Source organism: Sus scrofa, chromosome 3, assembly GCF_054392235.1.
Source record: "Sus scrofa isolate SSC_HxYL_T2T_F1_AM1 chromosome 3, Sscrofa_HxYL_maternal_Yorkshire_Landrace_v2.0, whole genome shotgun sequence".
NCBI lineage: Eukaryota > Metazoa > Chordata > Mammalia > Artiodactyla > Suidae > Sus > Sus scrofa.
This window is the reverse complement of record NC_139385.1, coordinates 132,332,885-132,353,962: the sequence shown is the minus strand read 5'-3', so window position 1 is coordinate 132,353,962 and position 21,078 is coordinate 132,332,885. Positions and strand designations below refer to the sequence as shown.

The window sequence follows — 21,078 nt, the reverse complement described above, 5'->3', positions numbered from 1 at the left end:
ACCCCATTGCTAGTACCCTATTAAGTGCTTTGCAACAAACTAATCTTTAATTCCTTTAGTAGTGCTCATCATACTCAATTATTTACTGTTTCCTGCTGAATAGTTAAATATATAACCCCAAGAATCCTCAGATGTACTTGCCATTATATGGCCAGGGCCAAAGCACAATGCTAGCAGGTACACTGTAGGACCTTAATATTTGATAAGTGAATGACTTCCCGTTTCTAATCTTCACATTCTATTTCTTAAAAACTATCCAAACCCACAGTTTTTTTCAAAAACTAAGTGCATTTAACTCATTAGTAAGAATGTTTTTACTAAATAAATATTACACATTAGAAACTCTATTATATGATATAGGGAAGCACTTCTCTCTCTTTTTTTGTCTTTGTGGGGCTGCACTTGCAGCACATGGAAGTTCCCAGGCTAGGGATCCAATCAGAGCTGTAGCTGCTGGCCTACACCACAGCTCATGGCAAGGCCAGATCTCCAACCCACTGAGCAAGGCCAGTGATTGAACCCGCATCCTCAGGGAAACTGGCTCGGTTTGTCACCACTGAGCCACAATGGGCACTCTTAGGGAAGCACTTCTTAAATTTCACAACCAATATATCTTAAATAGTTGATGGAAAAGTATACCATGAAGAAAGTGGGTGTTTAAAAATCAAGCTGTTTGAAGTAAATTTCTTCAAAGTCTTGATTTATCATTTTTAAAACAATAAATGTAACATATACTATGTACATTTGTTTGAATATGCAACTTTTGGGGGGAGGGGGGCAGTGACAATGCTGGATCCTAAACCTGCTGTACCACAGCAGGAACTCTTGAATATGCAAATACTTCTTTCCCCCAATAATAACACTGATACTCCAAGAAAATGTGCTCTACAAATTCTATGGCTTATAGAATTATGCTTGATGGTTATAGTGTACCTCCTTGAACGCTACCATATGACCCAGGTTTGAAGGAATACTGCGGGAAATAAAAATAAATATACTCATTTCGCTTTTTCATTCTTTACTTAATTAGCCATAAAACTATAAACCCAATTTTAAATCTATCCCTAAAAAAACCTGAAGGAAAAACGTCAGTGTAACATCTAATAAATCTGACTTCAGTTAATCAATATAATTCTTTTTCAAGAGAACAGGCTAAGAAGTGTTGAAAGTATATGATTGCATAAAACTGACTAAATGACAAAAGAACAAATTACAGAACCATGTAAAAACTGATGGGACTTAATACAAAGGATGAAAAGCTGAAATAGAAGTCTTATAATTCTGAGATTTCTGATTATGAGACATAAGGTTGTCTCTTTAGGAATCTGAAGAAAGCCTAAGAACAAAATACAACCGATATAAAAACAAATATAAGTAGGTCACACTGGCTTGAGCAATTTCAAATTCAAGCAAATTCACATGGCTACCAAGCTAGTGAGTACTTATGGGATAGCTGCTACCAAGCTGTCAGTCCTTAAAGAAGGTCAACATCTCACCAGGGTAGTGGAATATCTACTGCATATAATTACAAATGCACATTACATCTAATATCAGCTTGAGGCTTGTGCTCATTTTCCATCAAAAGAAAATACAATAGTTTTTAAACTATTTCCCAGTGGCGATCAGTGACACCGTATTGTGGAATCAATCAGTCATACTGCAAGGAATAAGTAAGTACTGCCCTGTCTTCTAGTTTATAGTCTAATAGAGGAAGTAAGATGTGGACAACTTATTATAAAACAAAAAAGTAAAGGCTAATAAATACCCTGAATGTGTAAACCACAGTTCCCAGAGTGCTATAAAATGTTACTCATTTTTCATAGTTACATAGAAATATTGGTATATAATTTTACAATACCATTTACCTGATAAGCACTCTAAGAAATTGACTCATCTCAAAAAATAATGGCTACAAACCTCTTCTCCTTGATTTATCTGCTCCTTTGTTCTCTCTTTTGTTTCCATAATATATGAATAATCTTCTTTCATTTGTTCAAGTTGGGTTGCTTTCATGAAAAACTATAACAACAAGAAAAACACCATTAGGAGTCTGTAAACTTCCACAGGACTATCAAAAAAAGAAGAATTTGGTCTCTAAAAACTTTTAGACCTTTTATGTATAAAGACATTAAAAACATACTTTTAGCAAGTGGACATAAACACAAAAGAACGTGTCTTATTTCAAACCCAAAATGTTCTTAACCTGCTATATTTATATATACATATTCATTTGCAAAAGTTCTTAAAACCCCATGAAAGAAAACACATTTGGTGTGATGGTAATACCACAGCGGAAGCTTACTTTCACTGTTCTTCCATTCTTTAAGCAAATATGAAAACAGAGAAAACATTCATATCCCTAATCTTTATGCATCATATATTTTTAGCAACGGAAATATCAAAACCCATTCAAAAGTTTCATTCTCTTGTATTTCCCTAAAGATTAATTTTAGAATAATTCATTCTCTTTTAGAATTAAAATCCAAAAAGTAAAAGCAAAGATTTACCAAGAAAATTATACTTCCATCTCACTTAACAATTTCCTAAATTAGTCCCTACAATATTACTTTAAATAGTGGCTTATGAAAAAATACTAAATATTTATTACATGACCAAAAGCAGTATTTGGTATATACACTTAATCTAAAAATGTATTCCTTTTTTAGGTTCATGTTTACTTTGGTGCTTCTTACTTTGTATTTGTCTCCCTCATTTTTAGACTGTAAGAACTGTTTGCTCATCTCTTGTGTTAAAACAGAAACCGGATTATCTACCTGAAACAAACAAACAAAAGATTATCTTTAAATATTTCATTTTAAAATATGCCTTAAAGAGAAATCAACTGAAATATACATCACAAGTATTCTATGGTGCCATCAGGAAGGCTAAGTACTAGCCAAAGTATTAGAATAAATATACAAAGAGAAAAATCTTAAAAATTTTTAATGCAGAGAAAATATTTCAAAATTTCATGATGCTAAAATAAATACTATGGGCACAAGCACAAGAACTCTCTATAGAAGTGTTTTTATTAGAAAGTTTTCCTATTTCCTTTATTTTATTTTTTTTTTTTTAAAGGGCAGCACCTGAGGCATATGGAGGTCGAACTGAAGCTGTAGCTGCCAACCTACACCACAGCCACAGCAACACCAGATCCGAGCCGCGTCTGCAACCTACACCACAGCTCATGGCAACACTTGATCCTTAACCCACTAAGCGGAGGCAGGGATTGAACCCAAATCCTCATGGATACTAGTTGGGTCTGTTACCACCGAGCCACAATGGGAGCTCCCCCTTTCATCTGTTTTATAGAACATCCCCCCAATGTTCCTGGTTAACCATCAGACCAGAGTTGGAAAAGCTCTAGCATGAGAGCCAGCTGACTTGGGTTCTTATTTGGGCTCTGTCTCAACCTCCTATGCAGCCTCAGGCAAGGCAGTTACTTCCTCCAACAAAATACAAAAAGTCCAACTTAGTTCTTTGTAATCAGAACTATAATGACAAGTACTGTTTATTCTTCATACAGCAATTCTTCAGATTTCCTATTTCCTGTTATTTCTCCGTGAGGATAAGGTAAATGAAATACTGGAGTCATTTCCATTTTTTGGAGAAGGAGTCATTTTAAATAAGTCATTGCCTGAATTACGCTACCTTTGGCTAACAAATTAAAGTACAATTAAAATAACAGTATGGTCAGAATTCAAATTACAGTTGAAAAACTTTTTTTAATCCAACTTGTTTCAAAGAGACTCAAGGTCATTTCTCCTGTATATCTTTGGTGTTAGTAACAAAGTAATTTGAATTTATGTGTTAAAAAATAAACCTGTTTGTAAGGTATAGAATATGTGGGACCAGTTTAAGTGGAAAAAAATGTTTAACTCTTTCATTTCAACATGTGTAAAATGCAGACTGTATTTTGTTTCCCATACCCATGGTTAGATTTTGGGTCTTCTCTTCTAAGATAATAAAAACATTTATGTAGTTATAAAGAAATCTGTACATACCACATTTGCATTACATAGGTAGACCAGACTCTGACTGCCACATGTTGTTTACAAGGCCTGCGTTGTATCTTAACTCCACACAGCCAACTGTCTTCTTAGAAGTAAGACCTAAAGCTCTAACTTTAATGACAGCCATTTTATCTCCAGATTAACAGCTTCATCAAAATTCATTTTCTTTTTCCTACATCCTCTGAAATGGGGTTCCTAGTTCCTACACTAGAGATTACTTAAAAACCTGGCAGCTTTACCTGGAGCAAGCAAAAGGCAAGCAAAACCAGGTAAACCTCAGAGAAAGGGTAAGGAGAGGCAAGGGGTACAAATAAAATCATTTACTTAAACACATTAAACATTCCTTCCTCCTGGTTACTATAGACCAGGACTATCCAACGGAAATATAATGCAAATCACACACATAACTAACTTTTCTAGTAGCTACATTAAAAACACAGACACAGGAATTCCCTTTATGGCTCAGCAGTCCCATCTACCTCATGCTGTATCCATGAGGAAAGCAGGTTCGATTCCTGGCCTCACTCAGTAGGTTAAGGATCTGGTGTTGCCGTGAGCTGTGGTGTAGGTTGTAGACACTGCTTGGATCTTATGTTGCTGTGGCTGTGGCAGGGACCAGTGGCTGCAGCTCCAATTTGACCCTACCTGGGAATTTCCATATGGTGCAGGTGTGGCCCTAAAAAGGCAAAAAAAAAAAAAAAAAGAAAAAAAAAAGAAAAAACAAACAAAAAAACCAGACACAGGTAAATTAATAAGGTTAATAATATATTTTTAACCTAACACATCTAAAATATTATCATTTTAACATTTGTAATCGATATAAAAATCGCGTTACTCCTGTGCATTATGTCTTCAAATCCCAGTGTGTATTTCACACTACAGCGCATCTCCATTTGGATTACCCACATTCTGAGAGCTCAATATCCATTCACATGTGGGTAACAGTTACTGTACGTGTAACTGTAGCTCTAGACCTTTCGTACTTTGATCAACGACTTTGAACCGTTAGGTAACTGAATCATACAAGATGAGGAGTTATCATAAAAATCTTCAAATATCTCAAGAGAAAATAAACATGTTTTACACTCCCCAAGGAAGGGGGAGCTTGGAGAAACAGGCTTTATTCAACTTTTCCTCTTAATAAAAACTTTCTAACAATACAGCTGTCTAGAGAAGGAAGGAGAAGCCTCAGGCTGAGATCACGTACCCACTGAAGGTTAGTACCTGCCTTCAGTGGGTACTTCCAACAAGTCAGTGGGTACTAACTTGAATCAGTACCTACTTCAAGTACCCACTGAAGGCAGCCTGGCGGAGAGTCCACAAAGAGTACAGATAACGTGTGATAACTACGCCGGATGCCCTTTGAGATTGATTCTCCCAACACCTATGATTCCACAAACTCTAACTTTTGGTTTTCCTGATTTTGATTAGCAAATTGCCTTGCATTCCAATCTCAAATTTCTTTGCTGTATCTGCTTTTCTCCAGATTTTACTATTATTTTTTTAAACCTGTGTTGGCCAATATGCAAGCTACTAGCTACATACAGTATTTCAGACTTTAACATTAAGTAAAATACAATACAACATATCACTTCTCAGAGTTCCTGTCATGGCTCAGTGGTTAACGAATCCGACTAGGAACGATGAGGTTGCGGGTTCGATCCCTGGCCTTGCTCAGTCAGGTAAGGATCCGGCATTCCCGTGACCTGTGGTGTAGGTTGCAGACGCGGCTTGGATGCCGCATTGCTGTGGCTCTGGTGTAGGCCAGCAGCTACAGCTCCAATTCAACCCCTAGCCTGGGAACCTCCATATGCTGAGGGAGCGGCCCTAGAAATGGCAAAAAGAAAAAAAAAAAAAAAAACATATGATTTCTCAGTGACACATTTTAGATGCTCAAGAGCTATATATGACTAGTGGCCACCCCATCGGACATCATATTACAGAATATTTCTACCATCACAGAATAGTTTTTCTGGACAACTTGTTCTAAACTAAACTAGGAAAGAGACTCAGACTCATAATGGTTCTTTTTCCTTGGTGACTACTATTGCCATTCTTAATCCAGGAATAAGGCAGGGTGATACAATGGAGAGCGCACTGGACACGAACAGGTATCCCAAGGCAGGCTCCATCAGCAGCCATAGCTAGACAACTTGTAAGTGCTCATTTCCTTTGCTGGCTCCCAGTTTCCCACCTTCAAAATCAGGGGTCTGGATTATACAATCTCCAAAGATGATTTGGGTGCTAATATTATAGGACTATATCTGCTCTATTTCCAGTTACTCGGTCAAGACATCTTATCAGAATGGACTCAAGCTTCATTTCCAATAGGTTTGATGAATAACTCCAAAATAAATAGAGAAACGCTATCTCTATCTTTCTAGAATAAATTTCCTTTCCATAAAAATTTAGCAGCTAAGTTTAGGAATGCTATTCTGACTAGGCCAGCAGAATGCAAAAAAACTCTATAACATCAATTTTATTAACATAAACTTTAGCACATACTAGTGTAGACCAGATATTCTTTACTGTTCTGTCAAATCAAAGAGGATTTATTACACATGCAAGGTTCTTGAACTAGGACGTTTCAAGGAACTTCACTAACAATAGTTATATATATATTCTTGTGTGGTCAATTTACACATAAGAGGCCATTTAAATTCTTTCTACTCTATAAATGAAATAACACAAAAAAACCCAGTTGTATTTATTAATCTGAAACATAAATTTAGCAACTACCTGTATGTTAAAATGGTCAAGAATTCCAATCAGTTCTTCTTTCTTAGTAGAAACCACAGCACCTAGTTACAAGAAACATAAAAGGACCAGATTGTCTCTAGGGCAATAGCACATTTTTTAAATGAGCAATTATTATTATTATTATTATTTTTGCTTTTGAGGGCCACACCTGCAGCATACGGAGGTTCCCAGGCTAGGGGTCTAATCAGAGCTGTTGCCACCGGCCTACGCCACAGCCACAGCAATGCCGGATCCTTAACCCACTGAGCAAGGCCAGGGATCAAACCCGCAACCTCATGGTTCCTAGTTGGATTTGTTTCCACTGCGCCACAACGGGAACTCCCAAATGAGCAATTATTTATAAAAGTAAATATTACCTAGTTTCCCTGATGTCATTAAGAAAAGTACCTTTGCACATACACACTTCTGAATGAACTGGGGTGACATACTAGCCACACCGTAAGGACAGAGGAGGAAGAAGCACACAGATGCAGTGACAGTGTTTCTCTCTTCCCATAGTTAAACATTTTCTTTCCCTTCTCGTCTATCTCTTCAGTAACTCTTCGTTTCAGTAACCCACCTCCTCTTCCTTTACGTCCTTTTCCACCTTTGGCTAACCTTCCTTCCCGCATGTGATAGAAACTGCAGGTTCGTATGTGAGATCAAAATGATTTCAAAAGGATCCAAATTGTGCTAATCATGGTTTTGCTGCAGAATGCCCTGTGGTAGAACAACCTTGTGTAATGTATGTATGTATATCTGCATGTGTATGTATACATACATGCAACTAACCACTCCTCTTCGAAGAAAGAGGTTTCAAGAGATGAGAAGTGTCCTTTTGATGATACCTGCACAATCACTTGACTCTTTTTAGCTGGATGTTTACTAATACTTTAAGGAAGTGAAGAGAAACAAACCTGTTTGACTTCGAAGTTTATAAGATCGGCTCCCATCCATGCTGATGTGCTGTTGCACAATTATAGAGTCACCGTACACATTTGCTCTATAGGCGTCATCCCCTCTGTTCCTTAACGTTATCGAGATATCTGCCGAGCTACATCAAGAAGCTTAAGGTAAGTCACGTGAAGGTACAGGGCAATTACAACACTAGGTTACTATAATTTTCAAAACCTTCAAGTAATCTGGCTAATTCATCTGAGTAATAACTTTACATCAGTAACTGGTGGCTGACAGGCTATTATGGAATAATGTTAAAGATATCTGTCAAACAAACAAAGCTGAGAATAAGAGAAACTATTTTTTAAAAAACACCCTGACTTTTCTATCCACAGCAGAAACACCACATTGCACAAAATTCATTTCGATTTTGGTTACCTCACATCATGTATACAAGGCACCCATTTTCCTCTCAGCAATGTATAATATTATACTATTAATACTGCCTGACCACTCTAAATCATGTAATAAAACATCTTATGAAAAGCCTTTAAGAATAAAAAGTAAGGGTTCAATCCCTGGTCTTGCTCAGTGGCTTAAGGATCTGGCGTTGCTGTGAACTACAGTATAGATGGCAGACAATCCTGTGTTGCTGTGGCTGTGTTGTAGGCCGGCAGCTGTAGCTCCAATTAAACCTCTAGCCTGGGAACTTCCGTATGTTGTAGGTGCAGCCCTACAAAGCAAAAAACAAAAACAAACAAAAAAAGAGTGAATGCCAACTGAGTAAGACTCCCTTCTTTTTTAAAAAGTCAAATTAAGAAAACTGGTAAAATCCAAATACGGTCTGCAGTTTAGTTAATAATATTGCACCAATGTTAACTGCATAGCTTTGATAAAAGTACCTTAGTTATTTAAGAGGTCAACATCAATGGAAATTGGGTGAAAGGCATAAAGGAAATTACACTATCTTTGTAAAACTAAAATTATTGTAAAATCATGAGTTTTTAAAACAAACTCTAAGACAAAATCAAGTGGAAAGATGGTAACTCCTTGGAGCTACAAAGTTCTGAGGCCTCTGGGACTAGAGGACCCCACCTGGGTGTGACTTTCTGATCCGCAAGTACAAGGTCTGCAGACTCTAGAGAGAAGCCAGAGTAGAAAAGACAGGCTCCCGGGAAACCCCCTGGACAGACCGACAGAGATAATCACGGAGTGGCTGTGACTCAGACACAAGAGCACTTCCTTTACAGGCAGCAGGTCCACAGACCAGACACTAAGACATAAATGCCTGCACATGAAGACCCAGCGTAACGAAGACTTCAAGAGTAACAGCGAGCCAACATGTTCCAGAGGCAATGAGAGGAAACACATTCACACACTGCACGCCTGTCAGAGGAGAGCCAGGGGAGGGCACAACACAGAAGTGCAGCCAGAGAGGCCGGGAGGGAGACGTGCCAAAGGAAGGGAAAGGCAGACAGAGGCCTAGAGACAAAGAAAGCCAGAGACACGTGCACAAAAAGACCCAGGAACCAAAGACTTCTGGTTCTGAGTCACTGATAAGACCCAATTATACTTCCTCCCTGAAGCTTCCGAGATTCATCTTTTTACGCCTGCATCTTTATGATAAATCTCCTCTTCTAAAGCTATCCTGGTTGATTTGGTGTGTGTGAGTGTGTGTGTGTGTGTTTAATCAGAAATACCTAATTAAGACAGATATGCTCCTGAAAAGTTATAATTAATGAGACTGTTCAAAGCTCTGTGGGTTGACTCTAATGAACAGTCAAGGCTGGAAACTTTAATCAAGTCTGAGCTGGGAAGGGCAGCTAGCCTACAATATGAAGCAAAAAAAACACTGTATTTCATTAACTAGTATGATTACCTAGTATCAAGTAAATGTAACTCATGAAAACATTTTAAAAATAGTGATATCTCCCTGGATTAGCAAACATCTACTGTTATTTTCCTTCCTAGACACTCCCTGCTTTGAAAACTATCTTTAATACTGCGAGAATTTTGGAGGCACTGGCATACTATCATCACATGAATTTAATAAATATAAGGCAGGTTATTTATAAAATCAGGGCTCATGGAAAAAAACCCTCAAGATAACTGCTCAAAAAACCTGTACAAGGAGATGGGGATAACCTGAGCTGGGACAACTGCTCTCTCCTCAACACACTAAAATGACTGGTGCCGAATTTACAGAGCCCAGTGTCTGTAAATAGGGTAGACTCTTGAGTGAGAAAAGAGATTACCACTGAGAGTTCCTTTGGAAGGACAACACAAGCAAGCAGTGCCATAGTAAGAATGCAGGTTCATTCTCAATTCCAGAAGAATCTATCTGCACAGAGGTGACCTGTAACATCATACACTGGTGGGCATGAGGAACAAGGAACAAGCCACAGAAAAATATGATGCATGTGTTCCTTCTCTGGGTAACCGGCACATCTGCAACAAGTTCTGCAATGACTCACTCAATCAAGAATGTAGAGTGGGAAGATGAGTTTTCCTCTCTCCATAGCCCACTCCCCAGGGTATTAAAAACAGGACTGGTGCAAAGATCCCAATGCCACCAGGACTAGGATTAGGAAGGCCGAGGGAGGCAACAGTGACCTGACCCTGCTGAAGAACCTCAACAGCTAGGAGCAGGAGACCCTAGTCAGTGAGAGAGGAGGAGACATTCGGAGAACTGATACACCATGCCTGCACCTCGACAAAGCCTGGGTGGGTAATCAGAGGGCTGAGCCCTGGGGAAAGAGCCTCAAGGCACAGCTCTCTGGCTTCTCCTAGCTGTCTTAGGCAAGCATCTCTAAGAAGAGTTGTGACCCTCAACAGTGGAGACCCTCAGGTAGCCCTGAGCCCAGGTGCCACAAACGGGGAGTGCAATGCTTCAGATGGGGAAGAGAGAGTTCTTAGGACTGGCTCAAATCTGTGCCGGACTGGTAGACACTCCTCAGGAAAAATGGGAGAGCTGCGTGGATTTTAGAAGCAGAACAGAACCAAAAAGCTCGGTGAACTGATTCTGTAAAAAAAAAAGTGGTGACAGAATCAGAGACTATAAAATAAGGAAAATTCTGTGGATACCAAAAGTTTTAAATGAGGAAGGGAAGGACACGAGGAATAGTTAACGAGTTTGGGGAAGCTGGTTTTAGCTACTTTTTCAGAGAAGGTCAGTAAAAAAGGAGACTGAGCTCATGTTACAGCTTTTAATGGTTATTAACTCAGTTTAAAATATTTTAATGTTCCTATCTACAGGCAGCTGTGTCCTTCAAAGTTGGCGATTTGTGCAAGCTAGGCTTTTTCTTTCTTCATTTTTTTAAATGGTATTCCAAGGACACATCTCAGAAAGAAGTTTCTGCTTTGGTCCAGGTACTACCCAAATGGGGGAAAAAAAATGTTTTTAAATTTTTGAAACATAAAACATTTAATGGTACAGAAAAAAATAATTTCTTCCTGAAGCTTCTATTTGGAAGATCAAAGTGTTATCTGGTTAAGTAGACGAGGTAATTGGGCAAGTAAGGAATGTACAGGTAAGTATAATGAATTGAAACGGAGTAGGGACCATTAACTGAAAAGTGTTAAAATAACTAACTGTTGACTTCGACATAATTTTGTTTAGAGACAGTGGGAGAGAAGACTTTGCTGGGCTGAGACCCCAAATAAGATAAGGAGAGACAGAAAGTATGCTGGGGAATTGTTACCAAATAGTTCTTTCCCAAGGTCATACAGCACAGGAAACCATTTTCTGTGTATCTTTGCCTCCTGTCTCCTGAGTCTACCTGGAACCTTTGCTTAGGATTAAGAGTCCTAAAGTTTCTGAGAGATACCTAAGAAACCCACAAACCTGATTTACACCCTGTCCCCAATTTATTTTTTTAGAATGAAAATGGAAAATAGGGGGAGTTAGATGGATCTAACACTGAGCAGAAGGAAAGTCTGTCAGATGAAAAAAAGACATCATGGTTAATTATCAAAGTTCTAGAAGTTCTGGGCACTGGACATGGGAGAGAGGAATGAATAGCGGAAGCGGCCTCACTCTGGGAGCTGGAACAGCAGAGCTTGGGACATCTAGTTGCAAGGAGAAAAAAGGATCCCTTCAGTTATCTGATGCAGAATTAAACACAATAAGATCAGCCTGAAAAGAGCTCCTCAAGGGCAAAAGGCCAGGGGTCTATAATGAATGACACACACAGGGCAATGAGTATATATAGTTAGGTGAAGGCAGCTATAACAAAAAAAACCACAGAGGGCTGTCATATGACCATTCACCAAGGGAGACCTGTGATCGTAGTCCTCAAATCATGGACTTAGTTACTGGTGAACTAGCAGAGTAAAGGACATAAAATGCGAGAATGGAAAACTTTCTTGGAATTCTTAGAGAGCTGGAGGCAGAAATTCCATTTAGGGACGCCTTGGCTGGTCACCAACTCTGCTTCAGTCCATATCATATCTTACTGAAGCTGGGTTTGGATCAATAGCCAGGAAAGGCCAATGTTCACAAATATTCCTTTAAACAGAAATTCACAGATTTATCATTGCTCATTCTTCCAGAAAGGGAATAGAAACAACAGAGTTAGTGGGTACAGGCACATGGCAAAAACTGACACAAGTGTTCTGTCAGGAGAGATGAATAGGCAACAGGGGGCTAGGCTGGCAACACTGGGCAAGAGCAAGGAATGAAAAGATATGATCCTTCTGCTTCAGTTCTAGGAAGCCAATTCATTTCCTATAGTGTCAACATGCACTGGGAATCTAAAGAAGCTGCTTCTTACGAAAGAACTAAAAAATACATGTAAAGGAAGCACTTACTTCTGTCCATCTTTCACAAAACCTTTCAAAGAAGATCCTCGATTAGTAGCAATTGCTTTTCCACCAAGACCAACTATGAGAGCTGTCAGTACTGCACTCTTCCCACCTAAAGAAACAGGTGTTGAAGAAAATCACATTCATTACGAAGAGAGAGAAAAGAAAGGCTGATTCCTACAACTTGATGTAAAAAAATTTCTCAATGAAAATGTGAACTAGTCTAACCCTAAAATAAAGCACTATACTTCAATTATAATTTTCTTGCAGTGCCAAAGCAGCAAACAAAAACAAAAAGTTGTATCTATCATGAAGTATTTAGCTGTTGCTATTAGAAAAAAAAGGTTGATTCTTTTCCACCCTCAAACTCTCCTTCTATAATCATGCCTCATCAGCCTATTAAAACAACTTATCTTTCTAATTGCCCATATATATTTAACTCATTTTTATTACATTCTAATTTAATTAAAATCTACTTTTTCCATAAAGTCTCAGAAGTCAGAAACTATTTTTAACACTGAATGCAAGCTCCATTGGGACAAGACTGTTGTACGTTTTATTCAATGCTTTATCTCTGATATCAGCCCATAACAGGCATTCACATACTGGCTGACTGAATGAGCTTAAACATGAAAAACTATCAGTCATATACCCAGTGTTTTCATGTCATATTTTGACAATTATCATTCCTAATTGGAATATTATTAGTTAGCTCTTTGAATACTTTTTTACCGTAACAGACATAAAATATCACAAACTAAAATTCTGAAATCTGTAACAATTACCCAGAATATGGTAATCATTTTCTCATCTCCACCATCAAAGAATTTAATCAACTCTTATCAGCCCATCATCTTCCATAACATACTACAAATTAACCGAAGTACAGAACGGTTAACCCAATTTAGTTTCTGGAATGTCGTCCAAGTCCCTATCCTAATTCTCTCCTTTCCCTTCATTTCCAATTTACCGCCTCCACAACTTGCATTATATTAATAAAACTACTGTTTTAAAAGTTAAGACCTAACTGCAGAACCCACCAATCTGTCTTTACTTCTTGTCCCTTCTGATCTCCCTGCAGCACTGGTCCTTTTGCCCATTTTCTCCTGAAAACACTTTCCTCTTGACCACATAGAGTAGGAAAAACAAAGAACAACGACTTGGCAGACTCTGGAGCTACATGTACTAGCTTCATGTTCTAGCACTGCCTCCAGCTTGGATGCTGGCAAGCCTCCTGTCCCTCGGCACTGGCTCAGTGAAGCCTCCTCTCCCTCTGTACACCTCACACCTAGCTGGTCTCCCACCAAAGTTGCCCAACTGGTCTAACTCCTAAGTCTTCCTTCTTCTAGTCCATCCTCTGCCACGGGGCCAGTTTGTCCCACAGATCGTCACTATGTCATCTTTATACTCTCAAACTCTCACTGGTTCCCCCACTGATTTCTGAATGAAATCCCAAAATATTTGTCATGACATTCAAGATCTTCAACAACATCACCTACAACATGACTTTCCAATGTCAGCTCCTGCCCCTCCCTACCGTGTAAGCTGTGTTAAAACCATATGAGGCTGTTCTCCTCTCTCCACACACATCTGCTTCCACCCCCCCGACCATTGGTGGTGCACACTATTTGCCAGGAACATCTCAGCTTTCTCCTCCCCAATAAGATCTAAGTTTTCATTCAAGTACCACCACCAATACCACCTTCTCATAAAGCTTTTATTGGCCACACAGTGAAAATTAATTTATTTCATGTCTGGATCCCCATGGCTCTTTATTCTTGTTCTATTACAATGCTTAATAGAAATAAGACATAGGGCTGCTTCAATTGCAATGAGGACAGTTTGTCCACACTTCTATGATAAGAATTCCAAGTACACAGATTCAAAAGAATAAGCAGGAAATGTTTATCCCTACTGTATAATGAACCTAGAACTAAAGCTCATTAATTGTTTAAGGTGCAGACTGGCGGCAAATACTGAAAAAAATTCATGACCACACAAGAGGCCTAAAACTTAGATTTATTAGCACTAATAGACACCTGTTTTTTAAAAGTTAATGCATTCTATCTCAATGTACTGTTCAAATTCAAACAAGGAGGAGGAGCAAAAGCACTTACTTCCATTATTGCCAACAACAAAGTTGACATTAGAACCAAATTTAAAGGGTCCAAGCATTGAATGACACATGAAGTTTTTCAGCTGAATACTCTCAATTATTCCAACTTCTGCTGCAGTCTATTAATAAAAAACAATGAGAGAAAACAATCAGTCTAATTCACTCACTACAATCATCCAATCATCTGCTGGCAGGAAAAAGCTCAGCAGTGCTACCAACAAAAAAAGTTATAAAAAGTTTAACTTCAAATGTTAATTTCAACGATGAGTAAATGAAATTAAATGGAGAACTTACATGAGTAACTACTCATTCTCAAGTCCTTAAAGGATCTAATATCTGTATCACAAGGTTTCTTAGGATGACAACACTCACATTTTGAATCAGATCATTTCTGTTAGAGAGGGACTGTCTTGTGCACCCTGGGGTGTCTAGCACATCCCTAACCTCTCCTCACTGGATGCCAGTAGCACACCCTACCCACCCCCCGTCCCCTGTCCCAACCGTGACAACCACAAATATATCCAAACATTGCTAAATGTACTCCCCTGAGAGGAGGGGATATAATTTCCATATTACAAACAGGATTTTACATTTGATATGTCATGATTAATTACAGAAGGTATATAAATGTTTTAACCAAGAGTTTGGCACCGTAGTCTACCAAACTTCCCCATGTTTTTTTGAAAAACACTTAATGTCTCCAGCTTTTTTAATAGTTTATTTAAAAAATCCCTTGCAGAGTTCCCATTGTGGCTCAGCAGTAAGGAATCCAACCAGTATCCATGAGGAAGCGGGTTTGATCCCGGGCCTCAGTGGGTTAAGGATCTGGCGTTGTCCTGAGCTGGGGTGTAGGCTAAAGATATGGCTCAGGTCAGCAGCTGCAGCTGCAGCTCCAATTCGACCCCTAGTCCAGGAACTTCCATATGCCACAGGTGTGGCCCTAAAAAGCAAAAAAAAATTTCATTGCTCTCTTTTACTAGACACCAGCTTATATCCCTGTATGAGTAGAATACTGGAAATCATGGTTGAAGATTTTTTAAAGATACATTTTATTTTCATTGAATTGAAGACTCAGATGCAGTTTTAAGAAATAACACAGAGAGATCCTGGGCATCCTTTACCCACTTTCTGCTCATAGCAACATCTTGAAAAGTACAGTACAATATCACAACCAGAACATTCAGAATGATACAGTGAAGATACAGAAAACTTCCATCATCACAAATATCCCTTATGTTGCCCCTTTATAGCCAACTCACCCTCTCCTTAACCTCTGGCTCACTAATCTGTGCTCCATTTCTGAAACACTGTCCTTTCAAGAATGTTATGTAAATGGAATCATACAGAATGTAATCTTTTGAGACTTTTTTTTTTCTCTCACTTAGCATAACTGTCCATTGCTGACTCTATCAGCAGTTTACTGCTTTCCACTGCTAAGTAATATTTCAGGGTATGGCTGGAGTACAGTATGTTTAACCATTTACTCACTGAATCACAGACCCCTGGGTTGTTTCAGTTTTTGACTATTACAAATTAAACTGCTGGACTATTACAAATAAAACTGCTAAGAACATTAATGTATAGATTTTTGTGTGAAGATAAATCTTCTGGACAGATACTGGGTTACATGACAGGCAGTTACAGAAACTGCCACACTACTTCCCAGAATGACTGTATCATTTTTACATTCCCACCACCAATATATGAATGATCCAGTTCCTCTTCATCTTGGCAGCATACGGTGTTGTCATTGTTTGTTTGTTTGACTTTTTTTTGGTCTTTTGTCTTTTTAGGGCTGCACTCACAGCACACGGAAGTTCCCAGGTTAAGTGTCATATGAGAGCTGCAGCTGCCAGCCTACACCACAGCCGCAGCAACATCAGATCCAAGCCGAATCTGTGACCTACACCATAGCTCACAGCAATGCAGGATCCTTAACCCACGGAGCAAGGCCAGGGATCGAACCTGCATCCTCATGGATGCTGGTTGGGTTTGTTAACCACTGAGCCACAACGGAAACTCCTGTTTGTTCTAATTTTAGCTATTCTGATGGGTGTGTAGTGACATCTCATTGTGGTGTTAATTTGCATTTCTCTGATGACCAATGATGTTGAACATCATGTCATGTGCTTATTTGCCATCTATATATCCTCCTCTTCGGTGGTAAGTCTCTTTTTTTTTTTGTCTTTTTGCCTTTTCTGTGGCTGCTCCCACAGCATATGGAGGTTCCCAGGCTAGGGGTCTAATCAGAGCTGTAGCCGCCGGCCTACACCACAGCTCACGGCAACGCTGGATCCTTAACCCACTGAGCAAGGCCAGGGATCGAACCCGCAACCTCATGGTTCCTAGTCGGATTCGTTAACCACTGAGCCACAATGGGAACTCCATTCAGTGATAAGTCTCTTTATGTCTTCTGACCATTCTCAAATTAGATTATTTATTTTAAATGTTGAATTTTAAGAGTTCTTCATACAAACAAGATATTAGTACTCTGTCAGATATGTGGTTTGCAAATATTTTCCTCTAATCTGCAGCTTGATTTTTCATTCTCATAGCAAGGACCTTTGTAGAAGAAAGGTTTTTAACATGGATGAGGTCCAATTTATCAATTTCTCATTTTTTGGTTTGTACGTCTGGTGCCAAGTCTAAGAATTCTTTGCCAAACCCAAATCCAAACCCAGACATTTGATAGAATTCTCCAGTCAAACCAACTGAGACTGAAGTAATCTCTTTTAGAAGTTTTTAAATGATGAATTAAATTTCCTTAATAGTTACGGAGTGATTCAAAACCACTCTGTATATTTACATTGAATGAATTTCATGTTGAATGAACTGCGGCAGTTTATGCTTTGAGGAAATGGTCCGCTCCATCTAAGTTGTCAAATCCACGTGTGCAGAGTTGTTAGAAGTATTCCCTTATTATCCTTTTGATACTTGCAAGATCTGTGGTCACATCCACTGTTTCGTTCCCGATACTGGTAATTTGTGACCACACTCTTTCCCCCCATGTTAATCTTACTAGAGGTTGGTCAATTTTATTGCTCTTTTGGAGTCTCTCGTGGCACAGTGGCTTAAGGATCTGGTGTTGTTATTGCAGCACCTTGGATCACTGACACAGTGTAGGTTCAATCCCTGGCCAGGAACTTCCACATGCCATAGGTGTGACCACAAAAAAAAAAAAAAAAAGGTATTATTCTTTCCAAAGAACCAGCTTTTTGTTTCATTGTTTTCACTACTAATATTATCTAATAATTAACATAAGCTTCAAAATTAGTTTTTCCCCTAACCTCAGCTTTCTGAAAATCACATTATTTTTCATCTGCAGTCAGAGCCTTGGCTCCAGATATTGAATTATTAAGAGTATGCCACAGAAACCAGAGAGAAGAAACATGACAATCAAAAGACCTATTTTTGTAATTTTGTACTCACCAAAGTAGAGGTACCATTAGTAAAAGAAACTGTACATTCATCTTCATCACCATCTTTATCAAAATCATCCAACTCTTCTTGTCTTGGTCTTTTGGCATTTTCAGGAGAAAAGAAATTTCCTTCCTTTCTTTTGGCCATGAGGTCTAAACAAATATAATGACCATTAAGTAAATCAAGTATAGCATCTATATGATTGCTCTGTGTACATTAAACTTAACAAAATAAATCAGGCAAAGTGTAAGTTTCAGTACTACGCCTATTCACTTTAAAAAAGGTAAAACTATCGTTTGCATGAAGGAAGGGGGCCACAAGCCAAAGAGTGCAAGTAGTCACTAGAGGCTAGAAAGGAAGGGAAGCAGCTACTCAAGGACCTCCAGAAAGGAACACAGTCTTACTGCTACTGCTACCTTGATTTTAGCCCAGGCAGACATGCCAGACTTCTAACCTACAGAAGCATAAGATAATAAATTTGTTTTGTTAGGGAGTTCCCATTGTGGCACATTGAAAATGAATCCGACTAGTATCCATAAGGAAGCGGGTTTCATCCCTGGTCTCGATCAGGGGCTCAGGAATCCAGTGTTGCTGTAAGCTGTGATGTAGGCAGCAGACTTGTGGCTGCTGTGGCTGTGGTGTAAGCCGCCAACTGCAGCTCGGATTCAATCCCTAGCCTGAGAACTTCCATATGACTCGGGTGCACCCCTACGAAGCAAAAGAAAAAAAAAAAAAAAATTGTGTTGTTAAAAAAAAAAAAATCTGCTTATGCTACACTAGCTAATTTTATTTCAGAGTGATTCACAGACAATATTTTATTGATATGGACCTACCTAAGTGTTTTTAACTCCTAAATTCATAAAAAGCAAAAGTTTTTATTTGTGAAATTACAGTTTCTATAGAGATGGCATAATGCCTTCTGAAATTATTCCAGAGCAATCATGCAATTTTTACAAGTTATAAAGCAACAATGAATCATATAAAACTAATTTTAATTATTTTCCCAAAAAAGCATATTTGAAGCAGTGTTGCTTAGTACCAGCAGTGTACCTTAATTGTTCCCTAAATAGCCCATGCTGATTTCTTTTTTTTTACCAATATACTATAAAATGTATACCTAGAAAATTAACATATTTAAAATGATACAAGATTTTCTAAATATATGAATGCTGCACCTCAAGTCAAAGCTGATGGTCTTTGATTAGAATTACATGCTCTGACTACTCCAAATGTTGCTTTCATTTTTCTCTTTAAAATATACTTAATGATCTAAAATGATAGTACGTAATAACTGCTGAATAACTGGAAAGAAAAACCTATGGGGTAAGTAATAAAAAATTTCTAAAATACAAGCATATGAAAAATAGTTCTAGCCTCAACCCATTTAGGAGCCTCTGTACTACACCACAGCAGCCCTGTTTGTACCAGTACCTGGGCAGCAGTGGAAAAGTGAGATTTTCTCTTCTAGGAATTTGGACTGAAAGATTCTAGTCAGTCCTCACTTGAGGAGAGGGTAGCTCCATTTGATTACACGCACACAGGGCAAGAAAGCCAGTTTTAAGTGTGCGTGGGGGCGGGGGGAGCTCCCTGGTGACCTAGCAGGTTAAGGATCCAGCACTGTCACTGCTGAGGCTTGAGTCCCTGCTGTGGTTCGGGTCCGACCCCTGGCCCTGAAACATCTGCACACCATGGGTACGGCCGAAAAAAAAAAAAAAAAAAGAGTGTGTGTATGTGTTGGGAGGCTGGGGGCTGGCAGAAGTGGTGTTACAGTGACAGCATGAAGTAGATGTACGGGAACAGGTGAACAGTGGGTCTGGAGCAGGAATGAGAGGGAGAAGAGGAGTGAGGGAGAAAGAGACATTCATACAGTGTTTAATTTTTACCCACTGCTTTCCTAACTTATATTGACAGAACCAATTTTGCAGAAATATCAAATATCTATACTATTTTGGGGAACTATCTTTGTCAGGTTTCATTATATTAACACATGCTTCATTAAATGAACTGAGTAGTTTCCCCATCTTCTTAATGCTGTGAAACCACTACTACGGCATGACATTTAAATTTTTTTAAGTGAGAAAGAACTAAGCTTAAAGCTATTAGATAGTGGAGACTGTTATTTTCCAAAACATAAATCTTCATCTGTAGTCATGACTCCTTTCATGCGAATTCTATTTAATTAAATTTTTTCTCCCCAAAGTAGTTATTTGCATTTATCAAATCCTGTTTTTCTTTAATGAGAATATTTTCATGTTTATTCATATATTTTTATTCAGCCAAATATAAGAGATAAGCTGGAGTTCAGTCTCTAATTCTTTATCCCAAAGAGCAAGTGAAAAAAAGAAACCAGAGACTTCCACTTCTAGTAGGATGGAATAGATGTACTTTTTTTTCCCATTCCTCCTGCTGAATAAAACTACAAACCTTGAAAATTACTTACTATAAAACAAACAAAAGATGACTCCGAAAGACAATGAGGCAGATTGACTAGGAACCTCACAGCCCAAGGAATGACACAGTGCTGGTTCCCTCAGTTTTTGTTTCGCCTCAACTATCCCAGACTTGGAGAAGCCAGCAAAGGAGGAAAATACCAACAGGTGCAGGAGAAAAACAAAAAGGCCTAATGAAAGCTTGTTCTCTCTAGACCAAAACAAAACAAACCCAGGAAAAAGGAAACCTAATAAGACAGAAAACTTTAAGATAATCACCACCCTACTCCAGTCAAATACCGCTGAAAAAACTGGTGACCCTTCCTCTTTCTCCTCAATGTCAGCAAAGGCCATGTGGGTAGCCTGGGTCTCTACATCACTGGGGATAGAAGGAGGCATCTCAGCATCCCAACAGGCTGGTGTCAAACAAGGTTGTGCTGGCCATGTAGGAAGCCAGGACAACGGCATCAGTTGGAGATCACTTAGAGAACCTGGATGTCCACCCCCATCAGGGAGTAACAGGATGTTACTTACTCGCACTTCCCCTTGGATGGTGTCAGAGGAGGCCTTTACCACCACCCCAAGAGGTGAGGAGGCCACGCCACTGAGGAGCTGAAACTCCCACCCTAGCCCATCAGTCACTGTAGCTGTGCAAAGAGCT

At 38.9% G+C, this 21,078-nt stretch overlaps 1 protein-coding gene across 5 annotated transcripts in view; it reads right to left on the bottom strand.

Annotated features, from left to right (window-relative positions):
* The window catches only part of SMC6 (structural maintenance of chromosomes 6), a 73,583-nt gene that overhangs the window by 47,265 nt on the left and 5,240 nt on the right, over positions 1–21,078 (bottom strand). For all 5 annotated transcript variants that reach the window (XR_014839789.1, XR_014839790.1, XR_014839787.1 and 2 more), the window contains exons 2-8: positions 17,998–18,140; positions 14,570–14,687; positions 12,459–12,564; positions 7,670–7,806; positions 6,753–6,814; positions 2,694–2,774; positions 1,918–2,019 (exon numbers count right to left, since the gene is read on the bottom strand). Coding sequence is in view for 1 of the 5 variants with exons in the window: in XM_003125342.5 (XP_003125390.1) it covers positions 1,918–2,019; positions 2,694–2,774; positions 6,753–6,814; positions 7,670–7,806; positions 12,459–12,564; positions 14,570–14,687; positions 17,998–18,135 (744 nt within the window). In the remaining 4 variants the exon portion in view is untranslated. The remainder of the gene's footprint in view (positions 1–1,917; positions 2,020–2,693; positions 2,775–6,752; positions 6,815–7,669; positions 7,807–12,458; positions 12,565–14,569; positions 14,688–17,997; positions 18,141–21,078) is intronic.